Below are 24,998 nucleotides of genomic sequence, written 5' to 3' on the forward strand. Positions count from 1 at the left end.
TCGAACTCAGGAGCCTGAGATCAAGAGCCACATGCTTTTCCGACCAAGTCTAACCAGGCACCCCAATACCACTGCCCCTGATCTATATCCCTGAAAAGATCTATAACATACCTGCAGCCTAAAAATGCCACTTCTGGATTCCAGTCAACCCTGAGAACTGACAAAGGGAAATGTGCTGGATATTCAAGCTTACCTCCTTCCCAATCCACTTCCACTAGAAGAGGCAGATAAAAATCTCAGGAGATCAAATAGAACAAGGCAAACATTGCCACAAACATTATCTGCCCCATGGGATGCCTGGGTAGCTCAGTGGGTAAAGCATCTGCCTTTGCTCAAGAACCTCAGCCTCTGTGCTCAGCGGGGAACCTGCTTCTCCCTCTCCCTCTGCCTGCCACTCCCCTTGCTTGTGCGCATACTCACTCTCTATCTCTGTCAAATAAATAAATGAAATCTAACCAAAACAAAACAAAAAACATTATCTGCCCTGCCTAACAACTACAAATGTCAGGGTACCCAAGAGAAACCTCACCAAAAGGATTCTGACAAAGAATGTCATCAATACAAATGGCATAGCTATTTTCACTAAACATGGCATTTATTTTCACCACAAGACTGCCATGAAGAGATTTTTTTTTTAAGTTTTATTTATTTAACTAATCTCTACACACAATGTGGGTCTCGAACTCCCAACCCCAAGATCAAGAGTCACAGGCTCTTCTAAGCCAGCCAGGCACCCCTAAACCACAAAGAGATTATTGATATGATCTCCTGATACAAAGAACTGCTCTAGAAAAAGGAACTAAGAATTTGTCAATAGTGACTTTGTGAAAAAAAAAAATGAGGTATAACTGGCAGACCAAGATGGCAGAGGAGTAGGGGACCTGGATTTCGTCCGGTCTCAGAAATTCAGCTGGATAGGGATCAAACCATTCTGAACACCTAAGAACTCAACAGGAGATCGAAGAAAAGAATAGTAACAACTCTCTGAACAGAAAAACGACCGCTTTCTGGAAGGTAGGACGTTCGGGGAAGTGAATCCAAGGCGATATTCGGGAGGATAGACGGCAGGGGAGGGGGCCTCCGTCGGCCACTTCTGGCAAGTGATAGAGCAGCGGACACAAAATCGGAAATTTTAGAAGTTGGCTCCACTGAGGGACGTCGCTCCAGTGGCTAAGCGGGGGGCGGAACCCTCGCGGGACACTGTGGTCTCAGGACCCTCAGGGTCACAGAAAGACCGGGGGTGCCTGAGTGCGGCAGAGCTCCCAGATATTGGAGCGGGGAAGCCGGCTGCAGAGACGGAGCCGAGGGGTGGGCTCTCAGCTCGGGGTTGCCATAAACCGTGATCCATGGCCCAGTCGGGCCACTGCTCCTCAGCAGGGACCCAACAAGTGGCAGATCCGGGGAGACTCCCCTTCCTCCACCAGGAGGAGCGGCATGAGAGCACACCGCAGGTTTCTGCTGGGTTTGGAGACTCCACACGGGGTCGGGTGCCAGAGATAGAAACGCTCGGTCACAAGCCGGGTGAGCAAGGACTGCTGCCGGAGACCGGGGAGACGGGAGTGACTGCTTTTCTCTGGGGGCACACTGAGGGGCGGGGCCCCAAGGTCTCGGCTCTCCAGGGCAGAGATTAGGAGGCCGCCATTTTCACTCTCAGCCCCCAAAGCTGTACGGAAAGCTTGCAGGGAACAAAAGCTCCCGAAAGCAAACCCGAGCAGATTGCTTAGACCAGACCAGGAAAGGGCGGGGAATTTACCAGGAAAGGGCAGGGCAATTCCACCTCCGGCAAAGACATTTGGGAACCACGACAACAGGCCGCTCCCCCAAAAGATCAGCAAGAACAGCCAGCCAAGACCAAGTTTACTGCTCAAGGAGAAAGGCAGAACTCCAGCGAAAGGGGAATACTGCACATAGAACTCATGACTTTTTTACCATGATTCTTTAGTCTTTCAATGTTAATTTTTTTTAACTGTCCTTTTTTTTTTTTATTTTTCTTTTTCCCTTTTTCAACCAACATCTTATCAATCCCTTTTTTAAAAAAAAACATTTTTAATTTCATTTTTAGACTCATAATCTATCCCTTCATAGTAGTTACCCTTATTTTTGGCATATATATATATATATATATTGTTCCCTCTTTAAAATTTTGAGATAGGGCGCCTGGGTGGCTCAGTTGGTTAAGCAACTGCCTTCAGCTCAGGTCATGATCCTGGAGTCCCAGGATCGAGTCCCACATTGGGCTCCCTGCTCAGCAGGGGGTCTGCTTCTCCCTCTGACCCTCTTCCCTCTCATACTCTCTCATTATCGCTTTCTCAAATAAAATAAATAAAATCTTTAAAAAATAAATAAATATAATTTTGAGATACTTTCTTCTAACAGATCAAAATATACCCTAAATCTCTAGTGTATGGCTTTGTTTTAGACTCCTGCCTGATCACATTCTCTCCCTTTTTTCTTTCTTTCTTTCCTTTTTTTTTTAAATCCTCTTTTCTTTTTTCAAACAACTTATCGTACCAATTCCTTTTATAAAATTTTTTATAATTTTCATCTTTACACTCATATTCCATCCTTTCATCGTATCAACCCTTATTTTGTACATATATAAGTCTTTCTTTCTTTAAAATTTTGGGAGACACTTTCTTCTAACAGACGAAAATACACCCAAAATCTAGTGTGTGGCACTGATCTATGCACCAGCCTGATCATATTTGATCATATTCTGTTTTTTTTTTTTGTTCTGTTGTTTTGTTTTTATCTTTTTTTTTTTTCTTTTTTTCTCTTTCTTTTTTCTTTCTTTCCCTTTCTTTTCCCCTTGTTTCAGGTCTTTTCTGATTTGATTAGAGTATATTTTCTGGGGACGTTGTTACCCCATTAGCATTTTGTTCTCTCATTCATCTCTTCTCCTCTGGAGAAAATGACAAGACGAAAAAGATCACCACAACAAAAAGAACAAGAGGGGCGCCTGGGTGGCTCAGTTGGTTAAGCGACTGCCTTCGGCTCGGGTCATGATCCCGGAGTCCCGGGATCGAGTCCCATATCGGGCTCCCTGCTCGGCGGGGAGTCTGCTTCTCCCTCTGACCCTCTTTCCTCTTGTGCTCTCTGTCTCTCATTCTCTCTCTCTCAAATAAATAAATAAAATCTTTAAAAAAAAAAAAAAAGAACAAGAGGTAGTACTGTCTGCCAGGGACCTACTCAATACGGACATTAGTACAATGTCGGACCAAGAGTTCAGATTCATGACTTTAAAGATACTAGCTGGGCTTGAAAAAAGCGTGGAAGTTATTAGAGAAACCCTTTCTGGAGAAATAAAAGAACTAAAATCTAACCAAGTCGAAATCAAAAGGCTATTGATGAGCTGCAATCAAAAATGGGGGCACTAACTGCTAGGATAAATAAGGCAGAAGAGAGAATCAGCGATATAGAAGATAAAATGATGGAAAATAAAGAAGCTGAGAAAAAGAGAGATAAACAACTACTGGAACACGAGGGCAGAATTCGAGAGATAAGCGATACTATAAGGCAAAACAACATTAGAATAATTGGGATCCCAGAAAGAGAAGAAAGACAGAGAGGGGCAGAAGGTATATTGGAGCAAATTATAGCAGAGAACTTCCCTAATGTGGGTAAGGAAACAGGCATCAAAATCCAGGAGGCACAGAGAACCCCTCTCAAAAACAATAAAAATAGGTCAACACCCCGACATCTAATAGTAAAACTTACGAGTCTCAGAGACAAAGAGAAAATCCTGAAAGCAGCTCAGGAGAAGAGATATGTAACCTACAATGGTAGAAACATTAGACTGGCAACAGACCTATCCACAGACACCTGGCAGGCCAGAAAGGACTGGCATGATATATTCAGAGCACTAAATGAGAAAACTATGCAGTCAAGAATACTATATCCAGCTAGGCTGTCACTGAAAATAGAAGGAGAGATAAAAAGCTTCCAGGACAAACAAGAACTAAAGGAATTTGCAAACACGAAACCAGCCCTCCAATAAATATTGAAAGGGGTCCTCTAAGCAAAGAGAGCCTAAAAGCAGCATAGATCAGAAAGGAACACAGACGATATACAGTAACAGTCACCTTACAGGCAATACAATGGCACTAAATTCATATCTTTCAATAGTTACCCTGAATGTAAATGGGCTCAATGCCCCAATCAAAAGACACAGGCTATCAGATTGGATTAAAAAACAAGACCCATCCATATGCAGTCTGCAAGAGACTCATTTTGACCAAAAGACACCCCCACATTGAAAGTGAGGGGGTGGAAAACCATTTACCATGCTAATGGACACCAAAAGAAAGCTGGGGTGCCAATCCTTATATCAGACAAATTAGATTTTAAAACAAAGACTGTAATAAGAGATGAGGAAGGCCACTATATCCTACTTAAAGGGTCTATCCAACATGAAGATCTAATAGTTGTAAATATCTATGCCCTTAGCATGGGAGCAGCCAATTATATAAGGCAATTAATAACAAAAGCATAGAAACACATTGACAACAATACAATAATAGTGGGGGACTTTAACACCCCCCTGACTGAAATGGACAGATCATCTAAGCAAAACATCAACAAGGAAATAAAGACTTTAAATGACACACTGGACCAAATGGACTTCACAGACATATTCAGAACATTCCATCCCAAAGCAACGGAATACACATTCTTCTCTAGTGCCCATGGAACATTCTCCAGAACTGATCACATCCTAGGTCACAATTCAGGTCTCCACCGGTACCAAAAGATTGGGAGTATTTCCTGCATATTTTCAGACCACAATACTTTGAAACTGAAGTCAATCACAAGAGGAAAGTCAGAAAGAACTCAAATACATGGAGGCTAAAGAGCATCCTACTAAAGAATGAATGGGTCAACCAGGAAATTAAAGAATTAAAAAAATTCATGGAAACCAATGAAAATGAAAACACAACTGTTCAAAATCTTTGGGATGCAGCAAAGGCAGTCCTGAGAGGAAAGTATATAGTAATATAAGCCTTTCTCAAGAAACAAGAAAGGTCTCAAATACACAACCTAACCCTACACCTAAAGGAGCTAGAGAAAAAACAGCAAATAAAGCCTAACCCCAGTAGGAGAAGAAAAATAATAAAGATGAGAGCAGAAATCAATGAACTAGAAACCAAAAGAACACTAGAACAGACCAACGAAACCAGGAGCTGGTTCTTTGAAAGAGTTAACAAGATTGATAAACCCCTGGCCAGACTTATCAAAAAGAACAGAGAAATGATCCAAATCAACAAAATCATGAATGAAAGAGGAGAGATCACAACCAACAGCAAAGAAATACAAACAATTATAAGAACATATTATGAGCGGGCACCGGGGTGGCTTAGTCATCAAGCATCTGCCTTTGGCTCAGGTCATGATCCCAGGGCCGTGGGATCGAGCCCCGCATTGGGCTCCCTGCTCCATGGGAAGCCTGCTTCTCCCTCTCCCACTCCCCCTGCTTGTGTTCCCTCTCTTGCTGTGTCTCTCTCTGTCAAATAAATAAATAAAATAAAATAAAGAACATATTATGAGCAACTCTATGCCAGCATATTAGATAACCTGGAAGAAATGGATGCATTCCTAGAGATGTATCAACTACCAAAACTGAACCAGGAAGAAACAGAAAATCTGACAGACCTATAACCACTAAGGAAATTGAGGCAGTCATCAAAAATCTCCCAACAAACAAGATCCCAGGGCCAGATGGCTTCCCAGGGGAATTCTACCAAACATTTAAGGAAGAATTAATACCTATTTTCCTGAAACTGTTCCAAAAAATAAAAATGGAAGGAAAACTTCCAAACTTGTTTTATGAGGCCACCATTACCTTGATCCCCAAACCAGACAAAGACCCCATCAAAAAGGAGAATGACAGACCAATATCCTTGATGAACATGGATGCAAAAATTCTCACCAAAATACTAGCCAATAGGATCCAACAGTACATTAAAAGGATTATTCACCACGACCAAGTGGGATTTATCCCCGGGCTGCAAGGATGGTTCAACCATCTGCAAATCAATCAACGTGATACAATACATTAACAAAAGAGAGAACAAGAATCATATGATCCTCTCAACAGATGCAGAAAAAGCATTTGACAAAGTACAGCATCCTTTCTGGATCAAAACTCTTCAGAGTATAGGGATAGAGGGTGCATACCTCAGTATCATAAAAGCCATCTATGAAAAACCTACAGCAAATATCATTCTCAATGGGGAAAAACTGAGAGCTTTCCCCCTAAGGTCAGGAACGCGGCAGGGATGTCCACTCTCACCACTGCTATTCAACATAGTATTAGAAGTCCTAGCCACAGCAATTAGACAACAAAAAGAAATCAAAGGCATCCAAATCGGCAAAGAGGAAGTCAAACTCTCACTGTTTGCAGATGATGTGATACTTTATGTGGAAAACCCAAAAGACTCCACCCCAAAACTGCTAGAACTCATACAGGAATTCAGTCAAGTGGCAGGATATAAAATCAATGCACAGAAATCAGTGGCATTCCTATACACCAACAAGACAGAAGAGAGACAAATCAAGGAGTCGATCCCATTTACAACTGCACCCAAAACCATAAGATACCTAGGAATAAATCTAACCAAAGAGGCAAAGGATCTGTACTCAGAAAACTATAAAATACTCATGAAAGAAATTGAGGAAGACACAAAGGAATGGAAAAACGTTCCATGCTCATGGATTGGAAGAACAAATATTGTGAAGATGTCCATGCTACCTAGAGCAATCTACACATTCAATGCAATCCCCATCAAAATACCATCCACTTTTTTCAAAGAAATGGAACAAATAATCCTAAAATTGGTATGGAACCAGAAAAGACCCTGAATAGCCAGAGGAAGGTTGAGAAAGAAAAGCAAAGCTGGCGGCATCACAATTCTGGACTTCCAGCTCTATTACAAAGCTGTCATCATCAAGACAGTATGGTACTGGCACAAAAACAGACACATAGATCAATGGAACAGAATCAGGAGCCCAGAAATGGACCCTCAATGCTATGGTCAACTAATCTTTGACAAAGCAGGAAAGAATGTCCAATGGAAAAAAGACAGTCTCTTCAACAAATGGTGTTGGGAAAATCGGACAGCCACATGCAGAACAATGAAACTGGACGATTTCCTTACACCGCACACAAAAATAGAGTCCAAATGGTTGAAAGACCTAAATGTGAGACAGGAGTCCATCAAAATCCTAAAGGAGAACACAGGCAGCAACCTCTTCGACCTCAGCCGGAGCAACTTCTTCCTAGAAACATCGCCAAAGGCAAGGGAAGCAAGGGCAAAAATGAACTATTGGGATTTCATCAAGATAAAAAGCTTTTGCACAGCAAAGGAAACAGTCCACAAAACGAAAACACAACCAACAGAATGGGAGAAGATATTTCCAAATGACATATCACATAAAGGGCTAGTATTCAAAATCTATAAAGAACTTATCAAACTCAATACCCTAAAAACAAATAATCCAATCAAGAAATGGGCAGAAGACATGAACAGACTTTTTTCCAAAGAAGACATCCAAATGGCCAACAGACACGTGAAAAAGTGCTCAACATCGCTCGGCATCAGGGAAATCCAAATCAAAACCTCAATGAGATACCACCTCACACCCGTCAGAATGGCTAAAAATAACAAGTCAGGAAACGACAGATGTTGGCGGGGATGTGGAGAAAGGGGAACCCTCCTACACTGTTGGTGGGAATGCAAGCTGGTGCAGCCACTCTGGAAAACAGTATGGAGGTTCCTCAAACAGTTGAAAATAGAGCTACCCTATGACCCAGCAATTGCACTACTGGGTATTTACCCCAAAGATACAAACGTAGGGATCCAAAGGGTATGTGCACCCTGATGTTTATAGCAACAATGTCCACAATAGTCAAACTGTGGAAAGAGTGAAGATGTCCATCGACAGGTGAATGGATAAAGATGTGAGATATATATACATATACACACACACACACACACACACACACACACACACACACACACATACACGATGGAATATTATGCAGCCATCAAAAGGAATGAGATCTTGCCATTTGCAAGGACGTGGATAGAACTGGAGGGTGTTATGCTCAGTGAAATAAATCAGAGAAAGACATGTATCATATGAACTCACTGATATGAGGAATTCTTAATCTCAGGAAAGAAACTGAGGGTTGCTGGAGTGGGGGTGGTTTAGGAGGGATGGGGTGGCTGGGTGACAGACACTGGGGAGGGTATGTGCTATGGTGAGCGCTGTGCATTGTGCAAGACTGTTGAATCACAGACCTATACCTCTGAAACAAATAATGCAATATATGTTAAGAAAAAAAAAAGAAGATAGCAGGAGGGGAAGGATGAAGGGGGAGAAATCGGAGGGGGAGAGGAACCATGAGAGAGGGCGGACTCTGAATAACTGAAGGTTCTAGAGGGGTGGGGGTGGGGGGATGGGTTAGCCTGGTAATGGGTATTAAAGAGGGCACGTTCTGCGTGGAGCACTCGGTGTTATACGCAAATAATGAATCATGGAACACTACATCAAAACTAATGATGTAGTGTATGGTGATTAACATAACAATAAAAAATTTAAAAAGTCATAATTTATTTAAATTGTATAAATCTTAAATACGTAACTCAGTGAATTTTTACTATGTGTACACTATTTAACATCACCCAGCTAAAAGTACAAAACATTTTTATCACTCCAGAAGGTTCCTTCATGCCTCTAATCAATAACACCTGCCCCCAACCTCCACTCCCAGGTAACCACTATCCTGCCTTTTAACTCCTTATATTAATTTTGCCTCTTTTTGAACGTCACTTAAATGGAATTAACAGCAGACACTCCTTTGTGTCCGCTTATTTTGCCCAACAGAATGTATGTGATACTCATATTTGCTGGTATGCATGCTTATCATTTTTTATTGCTACGTAGTTATTACACATACAAATACACCATAATTTATCCATCCTCCTGTTGATGGACATCTTGGGTCATTTTTCAGTTTTAGGATATTATCACTACAGCTGTTACCAGCTTTCTTGCATATGTCTTTTGGTGACATGAGCCTCACTATTGGGTACATCCCCAAAAGGGATCATGCAGTAGACACATATTTTTAGCTAAATACTGCCAAAACTTTTTAAAATGGTATTGTCACTCATATTTATAATTTAATCTTGCAGGTGAGTAAATGGCATCTCATTTGGCTTTACTTTGCATGACTCTAGTGAATATGCTCAGCACCTTTTCATACGCTTATTAGCTGTATGAATATTTATTCTGAGGCCCCGTTGAAGTTTTTTGTCCATTTTTTCTAAAGTAATCTCTACACCCAACATGGGGCTCGAACTCATGACCCAGAGATCAAGAATCACAAGCTCTGCCTGCTGAGCCAGCCAGGCACCCCTGTCCAATTTTTAAAATTGCATGTCTTCTTGTTGATTTGTAGGAATTCTTTATTTTTCTCTATGTGAGTCCTTTATCCAAGGTATGTGTGTGTCTTCTCTTCAGACTTCAGCTTGCCTTTTCACTTTAATGATGTCTTCTGATAAATGATGTCTTAATTTTAATGAAATCCAAATGATCCATTTTTCCTTTATCAGTTAATGTTAGTGTCATTTCAAAAAAAACGTTTTCTACTACAAGATCACGAAGATATTCTCATGTTTCCTTCAAGAGGCTTGTTTTAGGGGCACCTAGGTGGCTCAGTCAGTTAAGCGACTGCCTTCAGCTTGGGTCATGATCTCATGATCCTGGGATCGAGCCCTGCATCAGGCTCCCTGCTCCGCGGGAAGCCTGCTTCTCCCTCTCCCACTCCCACTGCTTGTGTTCCCTTTCTTGCTGTGTCTATCTGTCAAATAAATAAAATCTTAAAAAAAAAAAAATAACATGTTAACAGACTGTTCATATTATCAGTACCACTTCCAGTCAATAGGAGGCTATTGGTAGTTAAGTTTTGGGGGAGTCAAAAGTTTATGTAGATATTTGGCTGTGTGAGGAGTCAGCACCCGTAGTCCTGACCCATTGTTCAAGGGTCAACTATATATATAATTACTGAGCAACAACAACAAAAGACATTTAAACATACTACAGGTTGACATTTCTGAAAAACAAGTTGAAATTATAAATGTTCACACTAAAACCGGACACACTGAGCAGGTACCACATAAACTCATCCCTCATGATGAAATGCCCTGAGTTCAGTGGAATCAGCTATATGATAGAAACAGAACTTTCACATTCTTCTATAAATATGAATCCACCTTTGACTTTATCTTTTTGAATTATATAGTATCTCTCCTGTCAATGAATTCACATTAAGAAAAGGATGAAAAGAACCAAGCACTTTAAATATTTATGTGACCGATTTGTGTATATATATAAAGTGATTTGTGTTTATATAAAACCCAGTACTATCCTAAAATTCCAGTATGGAGTCACACTATGAGATGCTGGGTCCACCTGGCTAGGCAATATATTCTCTTTTATAAGCCTACTTAAATTGAAACTCAGAACCACCAGTGAGATATACCCACAGTGGGAAATGAGATGTGCCCTGTCTGAATACACCCTACACAATCAAGAATAAAGTTCATTCTGTTAGGTCTGTTTTTTCAATGACTTTATTAAAATCTATCAATGACTATTCTACATAATTGAAATAATAAAGCCAATTAAACGTTTTTGGATTATCTTTATATTATTATTCCAAAGTCCCAATTTTTAAAGCCAATAACATTTCACCAAGTGTCAATTAAAATTCATGCAACTCACACATTAATCATGTAACACACTGTTGCTATTGTTTTTTTTTTTAACGTTACCACTGAAATGAACCTACACTTACCTGTAGTAATGGCTCTATGAAATTGATGCATGTCTTCTCCTGAGAGCTCTTGGGCTACTTGCAATATCTTTTGTCTAACACCATCCAATTTAATTTCTGAATCAGTCAATATCTCTTCCGTATCAGGAGCACTATAATCAAGATATTGGGAACTTTTAGAATATCAGCCAGATGCTTTAGTGAAAAACTGAAATGATCTAAACACCAATGAACACAGAGCTAAATAAATATTGTATCTGGATACTTCTAACTCAAAACCACAATTATATTTTATTAAAAATATGTAAAATCAGGGGTGCCTGGCTGGCTCAGTTGGTAGCGCATGCGACTCTTAATCTCAGGGGCAGGAGTTCAAGCACCACATTGGGCACAGAGCTTTAAAAAAATATATATATATATATGTATATATATAAAATATGTGTATAAAATATGAAATCTGCCCACTTACAGTAGCTGAGTATTATGACTGACTTATTTCATTCAGTATCTTTACTTTTATACAATTTATTATTTTCCTAAAGACTATTACTTCCTAAGTTTACTATAATAACAATGTATTGTTTTTGATGGAGAAATACTTAAAAGATGACTTTACACAATAACATGGCTTTTTCTAAAATATTAAGATCCCATCACAGTTCTATTATTTCTTTAAACTGCTGAATACTAATATCAATTCTTTTAAAATTGCAATTTGTAGGGGCGCCTGGGTGGCTCAGTCATTAAGCGTCTGCCTTCGGCTCAGGTCATGATCCCAGGGTCCTGGGATCGAGCCCCGCATCAGGCTCCCTGCTCAGCGGGAAGCCTGCTTCTCCCTCTCCCACTCCCCCGCTTGTGTGTGTTCTCTCTCGCTTGCTGTGTCTCTCTCTGTCAAATAAATAAATAAAATCTTTAAAAAAAAAAAAAGAATCAAATTGTAAAAAAAAATAACAAAATTGCAATTTGTATTGAAAAAGTGTTCATAATTAGTCGAAACAGTGTTGCTTCTTTACATAATACAAGCTCAAGTTCAAGAATAACTTAAAATCTTTCTGTAATATAAGCTGAGAATTCATTAAAAAAACAAGCAAAAACTAATTTTAGAGTCAGGTAAGATAAAACAAAGTTAACAGTGCCACATTCCAGTAAATCTATGTATGGCAAATTCACTTCTACTTAATAGAATAAAATAAATAAAATAGAATAAAAACTAAACTATTAGCACATTATCTTAAAAGTTGTAAATGAGTGACTAGAATACTTCAGTAATATTTTTTTTAAAGATTTTATTCATTCATTTGATAGAGAGAGACAGTGAGAGAGAGCACAAGCAGGGAGAGGAGGAAGGGAGAAGCAGGCTCCCCGCTCAGCAGGGAGCCCGATGCGGGGCTCGATGCCAGAACCCGGAGATCATGACCTGAGCCAAAGGCAGAGGCTTCACTGACTGGGCCACCACCGTGCCCCCAGTGATATTTTTAATAATAAAAAGATGATAAATTATATCTGGACTTCCTTAAACACTTTATAAGATATATACTGTAAATCCTTCTAGAGGCATTTGTAATTTTTAACAAGAGTCTCTCTTTGGGAGTTATTCACCGGGTGGGCACCTTCTAAGCTCATGTAAAACAGAGAAGCAAAGAAAGCCAATTAAATGAAATAGGAAGCAAACACAAAGCAAAGATGGAAGATAAAGATACCTAGCTGCATTCATAAGATATTCCTGAATCTCTATAATTCATTTCCCTCTTCTGCTTAGGGTAGTTTAAGCTGGTTGTTTTTTTTTTTTTAATTTATTTATCTGAGAGAGAACATGTACGCACATGAGCAGGGGAGGGGGGGTGGTCAGAGGTAGAGGATCTCCAGCAGACTCCACCCTGAGTGCAGAGCCCAACATGGGGCTCGATCGCCTGACCACGAGAGCACGACCTGAGGCAAAACCAAGAGTTGGACACTTAACCAACTGAGCCACTAGGTGCCTCATAAGCTGGTTTCTTTTATTTGCAACCAAGGAATCCAGGATATATATAGAGCCTACATAGAAAAATAAAATAAAATAATCTTACAGAAAGAAATTTCAAAGAAAAGATGCTTCAGAGCGGAAGGAAAAGGAAGTTCTAAAGAAGAATTAAGCAGTCAATAGTACAGATGCTAAAAAAATGTAAAATAAGAAGAGTATGCGCTAGATTTAGCAATATGAGAGTAACTGGGCAATTTCAAAAGTTGTGAGGCAGAAAAGCAGATTGCAATGAGTTGAACAATGAATAGGAAGATAAATAAAGCAGATTTCAACACTGATCTAATATAAAATTCTGCATGTTATCAACTAGTAAAGCTTTAACAGGCTCTAATAAACCATTAGAAATTTAATATTTTCACAAACAACACCTGTATCACTGAGTGATCTTAACACAAAATCCCTAGCTGCTCTGAAAATAGGAACTTTCCCTTCCTATACTGATTAAAATATTTATTCTTAAAATCTACTTGCCACTGGGATGCTAAGTGGCTTAGTCCACTTAGGACTCTTGATTTTTGGCTCAGGTCATGATCTCAGGATTGTGGGACTGAGCCCACATTAGCTCTACAGTGCGCATGGAGCCTGCTTAAGATTCTCTCTCTCCCTCTCCTCTTTCCCCTCCCCCTCAGCTCATGCTGGCTGGCTCTCTTAAAAAAAAAAAAAAATCTACTTGCTGCTAACTTCTTCTGATCCCAGGGTTCATAGAATAAATCATGGAATATTCTAACAGTAAGTTACTGTCCACTGAGGTATAAAGCATTACAAAATACATATATAATACATATCAAACTGTATGCAACTGTAACAAACTTTTAAGATATTTACTCACCTTGTAATCCTGTGGAGGAGAAAAATGGTCCTTTTACTTTCAACAGTTATATCCCGACTAAGTTTCACAAGTCTCTCATATTTGTCATGTCTTGCATCAAGTTCCTGCTGAAATGCTAACACATTATTACAACTATAAGCATGCATATTCTATGCTTCAAGCCTATCAGACAACACTGTTATGCACAATAAAGCAACTCTTACTTACTCTATAAAAATGAAGAGCATATCATCTCATTTATTTTTAAAGTACCTGGAAATCAAAGACTGCTAGTAACCAAAATATTCTCTTTAAACACAGGTATGCTTTAACTGGGTTTTACCACTCACAGCCTCACAGTAAGATGTATATATTGTTAAAAACAAACAAACAAACAAAAAAACCTCATCTAGTAAACATGAGATCGTTATCATAGAATTATCACAGGAGACTTACAAAAATTACTTCCAACTATGTAAGTTACATAACTTTTTTAAAATCATCCGACCACATGCAATATTATCTCTCCCCAAAAAAACCTGGATTTTTTTTAATTAAAAGTTTATAACTTTTAAGGACATTTTCTGAATTTCTAAGCCCCAGTGACTGAAATACCCATAAACCACTTAACTCTTAATTAGTCACCACTTTCTTTCAGAAGCATCGCCATGCCAAAGACCTAGCAAACTGCCTGTCCTATAGGGAGTACAGAGATGTATTTTGCATGAATTAAAAAAATCCAGAACTTGAATAAACTATTAACCAAATTAACAGGTTGACAAGAATCAAATACATCTGCTCTTTTATTACTGAGATAATTAAGCTGGGATTTTGCCTAATACTTAAAGGCTATCAAAAGCTTTCATTATTTTAAGCATTAATGACCATTGTGAATTAGATACTATAAATACAAAGTTAAATAAGACAATTCCTATCCTCAAGGAGCATAGTCCAGTGAAAGACAAAGATGTAAACAAATAAATAAAATACATAATAAATATATGTAAAGGTTCAGGAAAGCAGGAACCACCTTTTTCTTGTTTACTACTAACACATTCTAGAGTAGATGCTCAATAAATTTCATAACTAAATGGATGAATGGATAATGAATAAATGCAACGTCCGTCAATAAACTTGCTTGAGAGAAAAATCAAAACAGCTTCCAAGGAAGTTGAGCTAGGTCATGAAGAAAACCATAGTTCACCAGACAATGGGGGCAGCAATTTAGAAGCAATTTCGAGCTTAAAGAACTATGTGTGAAAAGGCAAACAGAAACATACAAAAGCAACATATGCTTGGAAACAGCTGCTCTGTATGAGGTGTGTCAGAGTATAAGGGTAGGGAATACTTGGCCCACTGCATTTTCTCCACTGCGTATACAATTTTATCAATACTCTCAATTACAAGTTGTCTTATACCTCTGAAGATCACTGTAGGTGCCGTGGTTTTAAAACGTGCCCAGGAATTATTTAAGACTCCCTTCAAAGGGTGGAACCTAATTCCCTTCCCTTTAAACATGAAGCAGTTTTTAAATTGCCTCATTTCTAAGAGAATGTAGCAAAAGCGACCATGTATTATGATCAGGACATAAGGAGATTGTGGTTTCCCCCTTGCTGACCGGAGAAGCTAGATGCCATGACATTAGGACACTCAAGTAGCACGATGGGGGGGCTCCATGTGAGGACTGAGAGCTGGTTGTTGGCAGATGGCCTAACTTGTCAATTGCTGTGGATGCTCCAGCCCCAATCCAGCCTTCAGATAAGTGGGAGTTAGAATCAACAGCTCAGGCATTCTCAGGTTCCTGAACCACAGAAACCATAAGGTACAGGAAGGTGGATCCAGGATGACAGGAAGGAGAATTCTGTTTTATGTTTTGTTTTGAAATAAGGAGCAACTTGACCAAGTTAAAAGGAGGACTGTCAGTAACACATATACACACACATACACATTATATATGTATAGTGCATATGTAACATGTATATGATTTACTAATAGATGAGTTCCCACTCTGTGCAAAGTGTTACAGTCAAAACAAAAATTGTAATCCCGGTCTTCAAAAGTCTAGTTCAGGAAACAAAACCAATACATGCCTAAAAGTTAACTAATTAAATATATGTGCGTGTATATATACCTGACATACACAGCTGATACATATTTGTATACCGGGTACACAGTAATTTTTAGTTATGTGGCATTTCGGATGTTAACTAATGTTTACCTGTAGAACTGTAATAAAAAAAAGTCAACACTTGAGTGATCTCGACTTTAATGGCAGACCCAGCACCAGAGCAAAACCTCCAAGAAAAGTAAAAAAGAGTCACACAGGCACATCTCACATTCTGACGGACTTTTTTTGTGTGCACAACATGTCTAAATTATCCTTGCTACAACCTCTTTCGTTCTCTTCCCTTCGCCAACTTCCATTACAGAGAACTTACATTTGAAGGCCAACATCACAGGTGAAGATGAATTAACATCCTTCCCTTCTCTTCTCTGGTTATGTGGGAAATTGTCATGCTTCCTTTTCCTGAACCCTCCTGATCCTTACGTAGAGAAGGAGAAAAAAGTTGGATAGGACACTTCCACCATCAAGAGTTGACAAAACCTAAGGTCCGCTAACCCCTTCCTTTCTCTCAAACCAGCGCCCACGGGGCCCTCGCCTTAGAGGCTCTCTCAGCGGACTGGCAGAACAACAGCCCTGCCTTTTTTTTCCCCAAACCTTAAGCTCACCTCACCCGGGGCTCCACCAATGGCTTCCCTGATCTGGCACAAGGTGGAGCAATTACCGAACTAAGATTAAAAAAACACAGCTCGAGGATTTAAAAAAAAAAAAAAAGGCGAGGTGTAAAGACGACCAATGTGGCCGGGAAATCACTGGGGCTGCCGCCCCGGAGCCTGTATGGGAAGAGGGCATCCCTCAAGGGTGAAGAGAAGTGTAAAATCCAACAAAATGGATGGAGATCCGCCCCCTCTGAATAAATAACGCCCAGGGCCGCTGAGGACGCCACCTTCTTTGCTGCTCATGTCGTCACGGCCTACTGCGAGATGAACGGAGACTGAGGGCCTTGGAACCAGCAGAATGCGTAAGGTGCCGGCCGGAGAGCCTGCCGAGGACCCCTTTGCAGCCGGCCGACGTCGACGCACTGGCCGGAAGCGTGCGCCCGCAACCACTCACGCCTCTTCCTCCGCCCTCGCACACTTCCGGCCTGCCCCCCGGCCCCACCGCCACTGACTCCGCCCCGCGCGCGGCCCGGGGACCTCGCGCCCGCGCCGTCGTCGTGCCTGCCCTCTGCTGCGCCTGAAGACAGAGCGACTCTACACGCTTCATTGCACGCTCTGTTGATAAAACAGATGATGGAGGAGAGGCCTGTGTGAAGGTAGAAAAGCGGCGGAAGATGTACGTGATTTTCATCCCCCCCCTCAAGGCAGCCTTGGAACACCCCCACGTTCCCTCCGCGTGGACCCAGCCTTCCGCGCGGGGAGTAATGGGGGTTGTAGTTCGCCTGCGGGAGCCGGCCCTCCGGCTCTCCCGACCAGGCTGTGAGGAAGAAGCGAACCCTCGATCGCCTATGGGAAGGTTTTCTCAGGATCGAGGCCGAACCCTACGGAGGTGGGAGTTTAAACTTTCCATCCCTGCCGGTGACGCTAGCAGGTAAAGAGATGGGGATATGCAAATCAGTGAGCGGACGGCGTTAGCGGCGTCCTGACGAAGGTAAAGCCCGCCCTCTATGCTCCTCCCCTTGCCCCCTCCCCTCCCTTCTGCGCCTCCCCCGTCCGCGGGGTCTCGCTTTACTCCGTTTCATGGGCGTGTGAACTTGCGGGTAATTAATCTCTGTCCTGTTTATCTGTGCAATAGGGATAGAATAGTCCCTGCGTCGTAGGCTTATTTGAGAACCAAATGGAGTTAATACGAAGGCTTCCTGAAGATTGTCCTTTCGCATAGTAAATGCTCAGTTAAATATGAGCCTTCATACCCATTTCCAACGTCGTGCTCCAAAAAAGAAGAGAGGGAGGTTGGTAATAACAGGTGTGCACCACCAAGTTGTGAGCTTTTTAGTTGGGGCAGGTACTGCCGTATCTTACTAGACTTTCTGCATTTTATAAGCCCCCACCCGGAACCCCCGGAACCCATATCGCTTGTAAGCCAGTGTGTTTGTTGAAGAATGCGCTTCCCGTCATCAGGGTGGGTAACGAAGTAGCAATCCAGCATCTTCTAGATATAAACTCAGGGTAAGACTTGGTAAATTGGGTGGCTTAGGCCTAGTGTCCCCACACACAAGTATATTTTATTACGCTGTCTCTTAATAATCACCATATTGTGGGCACGTATTGTACACACAGTCCTTGTTAATTTAGGAATAAAGGAATAGTAAATGAAACAATTTGGCTAGACTCTGGTGGTATTTTCAAACCCAAGACAAGAGTGTGTAGTAGGAAGGTTTTCTGCTCTGGCTTATCTCTAGACTCTCTCCCAACTCTGAAGCAAGAAGGTAGCCACCACCCATCCATTTCTTTGCAGCTCTTCAAATATATGAATTGATAAAACAATTTCCTTGCGGGTAAAATAGGCTACTCAGGACTCTTGCTTTGTAGATTGGGGGAGAATAATTCCGAGTTTGTGGGAGGTCTGAGCCTGCTGACATCCACCAGTATCCCTCCCCCTTTTCTGATTAGAGAAAACTTGACCACGGGGGTGGGGTGTGGGGGGGGTCATCTGATATAAATACAATCATTTTCATGTGACTCCCTCTACGTCCAAGGAAGCCAGAAACTTATGAACATTTTTAGGGTCAATATTTATTATACCGCAGTCTGAGAAAAGGGTATTTTTTTCCTAATTCTACTGGAATAGCAGCTCTGAAGACCTCAACTGTCCAAAACCTCGATCAGCCATATTTCGTTCTCCAGCCACCACTACTGTTCAAGTTTTTAACTACAGCTGTGTTACTTGAACTGCTTTTCACTGCTTCCCATACCTGTTTGGATTAGAAAACAAAGTTTCATAACCTGTAACGACTTCTCAAAGTAACCAAAGGAGGTGAATCTCAGGGACACTTTCCCAGCACTTATTTGCATATGCGGTTTTGCCAGGTGTCCCATCTGAAGCTGCTCCTTTGTCAGGAAATACCTTTCAACCTCTGGTAACCTGCAGAAGGCATCTCCACCTTGTCTCCTTGTTTTGTTGCTTCAGATGCATACACATAGTTTTGGTATTTGGCAAAACATATTTTTGTTTGTTTTTAAAGGAAAACTACCACCCCAAGTTGGGAAGCAAAAGGTAAACATTTTCGGTAAGACCTTACTTTTTGGAAAGGTTTTCCTTCCTCCTCCTCCTCCTCTTGTTGCATTTTAATTGCCCACATTTGACTCTGAATAAAACTGTAAGCTTTCCAGCGCACCTGTTTTTATAAATCCTCACATTTGTTACCTTTATAGGAAAAAAAAATCTGATATCAAAATTGGATAGAGGTTTTTAAAAAGCATATAATCAACTGAGAGAAGAAATACAGGTTCCCAAGATATTTTCTATTTTAGCTTTTACCTTATTACGTAGCAGTTAAATAAATTCTGGGGGGGGGGGGTAATGGGAAATTGCCAGAATTTCGAGTGACCATTTTTAAAATAACCATAATATTTAAAAGCTATCTATAGGGTCTGACGTGGTATTGTAAAGTGTACACATACCAATTCACAGATTTATTTTTCAAGCAATTCTAGGACGTAGTAGGAGAAAATTATTTTCCTTCCAGTTCTTTACTGGAGGGGAAGCTGGTATTTGGGGAATAAAAAGGGATGGGCAAAATCACAATGAGAGACCACTTCACAATCAGGAGGATGGCTATAATAAAAAAAAATTTTTTTAATAAATAACAAGTGTTAGTGGAAATATGAAGAAATTGGAACTCTCATTGCTGGTAGGAATGTAAAACGGTGAAGCCACTGTAAGAAAACAGTTGGCAGTCTCAAAAAGTTAAACATGGACTTATCATATGACCCAATAATTCCACTGCTAAGTGTATACCTTGTACATGAAAGTTCACAGCAGCACTATTCGCAATAATGAAAAGGTGGAAACCAGCCAAATGTCCAGCAACAAATGAATAGGTAAACAAAATGTGAAACATCTCTTTAATAGAAAACTGTTTAGCAATAGAAAGGAATGAGATACTATCCATGCTACAATATGAATGAAACTTGAAAACATACTAAGTGAAATAAGTCCATCACAAAAGATCACCTATTATATGATTCCATTTATTTGAAATGTTTAGAATACACAGATCTATAAAAAGTAGATTTACAGTTCCTCGGGTTGAGAGGCATGAGATGGAGGGGGGGAAACAGAAGGATAGCTAAAGTATATGGGGTTTCTTCATTAGGTGATAAATTGTTCTAAAATTGTGATGATGGTTGCACATATCTGTGAATATATTTAAAACTATTGAATTTGTCACTTTAGATGAATGAATTATAAATAAGTGAATTGTATCTCAAAGTTGTTAAAAAATTTTTTTGAAAGAGTGATGGAAACATTTAAAATCCTATAGGTATATACATGTAGATATATAGACATACTTAAGTGTTATTAAGGAAGAGCATTAAACAATGTGGCTTAAATTTATTTTTAATAATCTATAATTAAAAAGATGTGAAATACTTTAACCTTACAGATCTAATAATCTTCACAAATATTTCCATGCCTAATTTATGCCTGGCAATATGATTTGTGCCATAGAGGATACAACCATTTTCTTAACGATTCAACAAATATTTTTTGAGCACCTACCATGTCACAGGTATGGTTCTAAGGATTGTAGATCCCTGTTCACAAGAGACAGACAAGGACAAAATAAGTATGTAGCATTAGAAATTGATCACTGGTATAGAGAAAAATAAAGTGAAGGAAAGAAAAAGATGAAGGATAGAGTTGCCAGGGGTGAGGGTGAGTTGCAATTGAAATAGGCTAACTGGAAAATACCTCATTGAGAAGGGGACATGTGGGCATAGATCTAATGGAAGTGAACAAGTGGGCCATGCAAATAGCTGGGGTATTTTCTCTTCCCTGTGTGCTAGTAATTCTCCCCTTTCTCTCCTATATTATTCTTTTTTTCTTCTGCTCTCTACTGCATCATTCCCATCACCATACAAACTTGCTGTCATCACATCATCTTAAAAGAGTCTCCTGACCACTTCTACCTCAACCTACCCACCATTTCTCTCTCCTCTTTGCAATAAAACCTTTATACTACCTCTATTCCCATTCCTCCTGGCTCATCTCTAATCAGGCTATCACTGCTCAGAAATTCCTGCTGCCAATATCAGTAATGACTTCCACAATGCCAAATCTGGTGATCAATACTTACTCCTCATCTCACTTGACCTATAAGCAGCATTTAACACAGTTCTTCTCAGTGCCACTTCCAGACACCACATTCTCTTGGCCCTCCTTCTCCCTCGCTAGCCAATTCTCAATCCTTTGTTGTTCATCCTCATCTCCCCAAACTCAAAAATCAATTTCTCAAAAGACTTCTTCTCTATTACACTTAGTCTCATGTTGACCTCATTCTGATTTTTTTAAAAGATTTTCTTTATTTGAGAGAAAGAATGAGCTGGGAGAGTGGCAGAGGAAGAGGGAGAAGCAGACTCCCCACTGAGCAGAGAGCCCTGATGTGGCGCTCTATCCCAAGACTGGGATCATGACCCCAGCCGAAGGCAGATGCTTAACTGACTGAGCCACCCTGTTGCCCCTCATTCTGATGGTTTTAAATGCCATCAATAATCTAATAAAACCCCGCTTTATGTGTCCGGTCTAGAAAATTCATATCCAGTCAAAACCCATATCCCATTACCTTATTCACATATCTCTTGAGTGTCTAATATTTATCTCAAAATTAACATGTCCAAAATTGAACATCCCAGTCCCCCCCCAGACAGCATTATTATCTTCCTTATCTTCGGTATTATTCCCTATTTAAGTTAATGTAAATCTCTTTTTCCAATTGATCAGACTGAAAAACTAGAGTCATCCTTGACTCCTCTTTCTTTCACATTCTACCTCCTGTTTGCTATGGACTGAATTGCATCCCCCAAAATGGCTTTGTGAGAGCCCTAACCCTCAATATGACTATCTTTGGAGATAGGGCTTTTAGGAGGTAATTAAGGTTAAGTAAGTTCACGGGATGGGGGTCCTAATCTGAAAGGACTGGCAACCTTACAAAAAAATGGGAGGGAGTGCTCTCTTTCTCCATGTGCATACACCAAGGAAAGACCATATGAGGACACAGCAAGAAGGTGGCCATCTGCAAGCCAGGAAGAGAAGTCTCATCACCGCCTGACCATCTTGGACCTCCAGCCTCCAGAGTGTGAGAAAATAAATTTCTGTTATTTAAGCAACCCAGTTTATGGTATTTTTTAATGGCAGCCCAAGCAGATTAAGCCACTATTCATTACTATATCCTATTGGCTCTACCTTCCACATATATTCATATTACAATCAATCTCCCCAAATTCTGTTTTCCCATTACCCAAATTACCATCATCTCTCACCTGAAATACTGTAGTACTCTCCTAACTGAATATAGATGTCAGTCTTCCTCATCAACAGGTGGAGTCAATTTTCTTTCCCCTTAAAACTGAGTTGGCCTTTTGACTTGTTTTGACTAATAGAATATGGAGGAAGTGGTACTGCATCAATTCCAAGCCTAGACCTTAAAAGACCCAACAGCTTCTGTTTTAGCTCTCTTGGATCCGTAAGCCACCATGTAAGATGTCTGACTATTCTATTGGGGAGAGAGGCCTGATCAGACCCCATTCCTTACAACCAACCCAGCTGAGGGGCCAGCCATGTGAGTGAAGCTATCTTGGACATTCCAGTCCCAGCTGAACTCCCTTCTGAACGCAACAGGAAGATGATGCCAGCAATCACCACCATGGAGCAAAAGAACCATCCATCCAACCTACAAAATCATGAAAACCAATCATTTTAAAGCCCTTAAGTTTTAGGGTAGTTTGTTATGCAGCAATAGATAACCAATACACACTGGTGTCCTGTTTTCAATTTTGCCCAACTTTCAGTAAGTTTTCCACACAGCAGTCAATGATTCCATTAAAATATAGATGATGTTACTCCTCTGCTTAAAACTGCAAGGATCCCCTCTCCCTCAGAGAAAAAGTCAAAGTTTTTACAAGAGCCTACATAGTTGGCCCTAACCACCACCTCATTACGTTGTTCTCATCTACTATTTGCTACCTCTGCTCCTTCCTCTTTGACCTTTTGTTCTCAAACAGGCTAGACATGGTCCTGCATCAAAGCCTTAGCACCTACTGTTCTCTTAGCATGGATGGCTCTTTCCAAAGATTTCTTCAAGACTTGTTCTTCCTTCATATCCTCACTGAAAATGGCACCTTCTCATTGAGGCCTTCTGTGGTAACCCAAATAATGGCCTTCCAAAGACATCCACATCCTAGAAAGGGGAAACCTCTTGTACTGTTGGTAGGAATGCAAACTGGTGCAACCACTCTGGAGAACAATATAGAGGTTCCTCAAAAAGTTAAAAGTAGAACTACCCCATGACCCAGCAATTGCACTACTAGGTATTTACCCAAAGGATAGAAAAATACAGATCCAAAAGGTTACATGCACCCCAGTGTTGATAGCAGCATTATCAACAATAGCCAAACTATGGAAGGAGCCCAAATGTCCATCAACTGATGAATGGAAAAAAAAGATGTGAGATATATATATAGATATATAGATATATATATACATATACATATATACATATACATACATACAACAGAATATTACTCCACCAAAATGAATGAAATCTTGCCATTTGCAAAGACATGGAGCTAGAATGTATTATGCTAAGTGGAATCAGTCAGGGAAAGACAAATACCATATGATCTCACTCATATGTGGAAGTTAAGAAAGAAAACAGAAGAACATATGGGAAAGGAGAGAAAAAGGAGAGGGGGAAACAAAGCCTAGGAAACTCTTAGAAGGGAGGGTTGGTGGAGGGAGGGAGGTGGGGGATGGGCTAGATGGAGGATGGATATTAAGGGGGCCGAGCACTGGGTCTTGTATGTAAGTGATGAATCACTGAATTCTACTCCAGAAATCAGTATTGAACTGTATGTTAACTAAAATTTAAATTAAAAAAAATCAAAGATGCCCACATCCTGATCACCAGGACATATAAATATGTTACCTTAATGGCAAAAGTGACTTTGTAAGTGTAATTAAATGAAGGATCTTGAGATAGGGAAATTATCCTGGATTATCCAAGTGGGCCCAGTGTAATCACAAACATACTTATAAGTGAATGGTGGAAGCAGGAGAGTCAGAAAAGGAGATAATGATGATAGAAGAAGTAACAATGATGACATTGTTGGCTGGAGGCCATGATGCAATGAATGCAGAAGTCTCAAGAAGCTGGAAAACAGCCAGGAAGCCGATTCTTCCCTAGAGCTTCAAGAAGGAATGCAGCACTGCAAACACTAGATTTTAACCAATAAAATGTTTCTGACGTTTGACCTCTAGAAATGTAATAAATCTGTGTTGCATTAAGCCACGAGTTTATGATTATTTGTTATAGCAGCAATAGAATCTATCTAGAAACATAAATTCTTAGCAATTCTATCTAAAATGGCAACCATGTCCTTCCTGGCACTTCCTATATCCCTTCAATATCCCTATATCCTTCCTCTATCCCTTTTATATACATTTACATCTATATATATATCTCATATCATTTTTAACAATTTTTTTAATTGAGATATAATTCACACACTATAAAATTCATCATTTAAAAGTGTGTAACTCAGGGCACCTGGGTGACTCAGTCGGTTGAGCGTCTGTCTTCAGCTCAGGTTGTGATCCCAGGATCCTGGGATCGAGTCCCGCATCGGGCTCCCTGCTCCGCACGGAGCCTACTTCTCCCTCTGCCTCTGCCTCTCTCTATCTCTCATGAATAAATAAATAAAATCTTTAAAAAAAAGACTTCTTAAAAAAATAATAAAAGTGTGTCACTCGGTGATTTTTCGTGTATTCACAAGATGGTACACCATCATCACTACCTAATTCCACAATATTTTCATCACCCCCAAAAGAAACCCATGCCCATTAGCAGTCACTTCCCATCCTCCCTCCTCAGATCCTGGCAACCACTAATCTATTTTATGCCTCTATGAATTTGCCTATTCTAGATATTTCTTACAAATGGAATCATGCAGTGTGTGGTCTTTTGTGTCTAGTTTCTTTCACATAGCATAATGTTTTCACAGTTCATCTACCTCAGAGCACCTATCAGTACTTCATTCCTTTACAT

The 24,998-nt window shown here is 40.3% G+C and overlaps 1 protein-coding gene across 1 annotated transcript in view; it reads right to left on the reverse strand.

The window, feature by feature from the left end:
- TSNAX (translin associated factor X) overlaps positions 1–16,864 on the reverse strand; it is a 40,517-nt gene extending 23,653 nt beyond the window's left edge. Inside the window, exons 1-4 of the mRNA XM_025850748.2 lie at positions 16,677–16,864; positions 16,107–16,211; positions 13,690–13,804; positions 10,862–10,992 (exon numbers count right to left, since the gene is read on the reverse strand). Coding sequence (XP_025706533.1) covers positions 10,862–10,992; positions 13,690–13,804; positions 16,107–16,211; positions 16,677–16,692 — 367 coding nt within the window. The 5' untranslated portion in view covers positions 16,693–16,864. The remainder of the gene's footprint in view (positions 1–10,861; positions 10,993–13,689; positions 13,805–16,106; positions 16,212–16,676) is intronic.
- Positions 16,865–24,998: the final 8,134 nt, after the last annotated feature.

Source organism: Callorhinus ursinus, unplaced genomic scaffold, assembly GCF_003265705.2.
Source record: "Callorhinus ursinus isolate GAN/ISIS: 27379988/994484 unplaced genomic scaffold, GSC_fseal_2.0 scaffold32, whole genome shotgun sequence".
Taxonomy (NCBI): domain Eukaryota; kingdom Metazoa; phylum Chordata; class Mammalia; order Carnivora; family Otariidae; genus Callorhinus; species Callorhinus ursinus.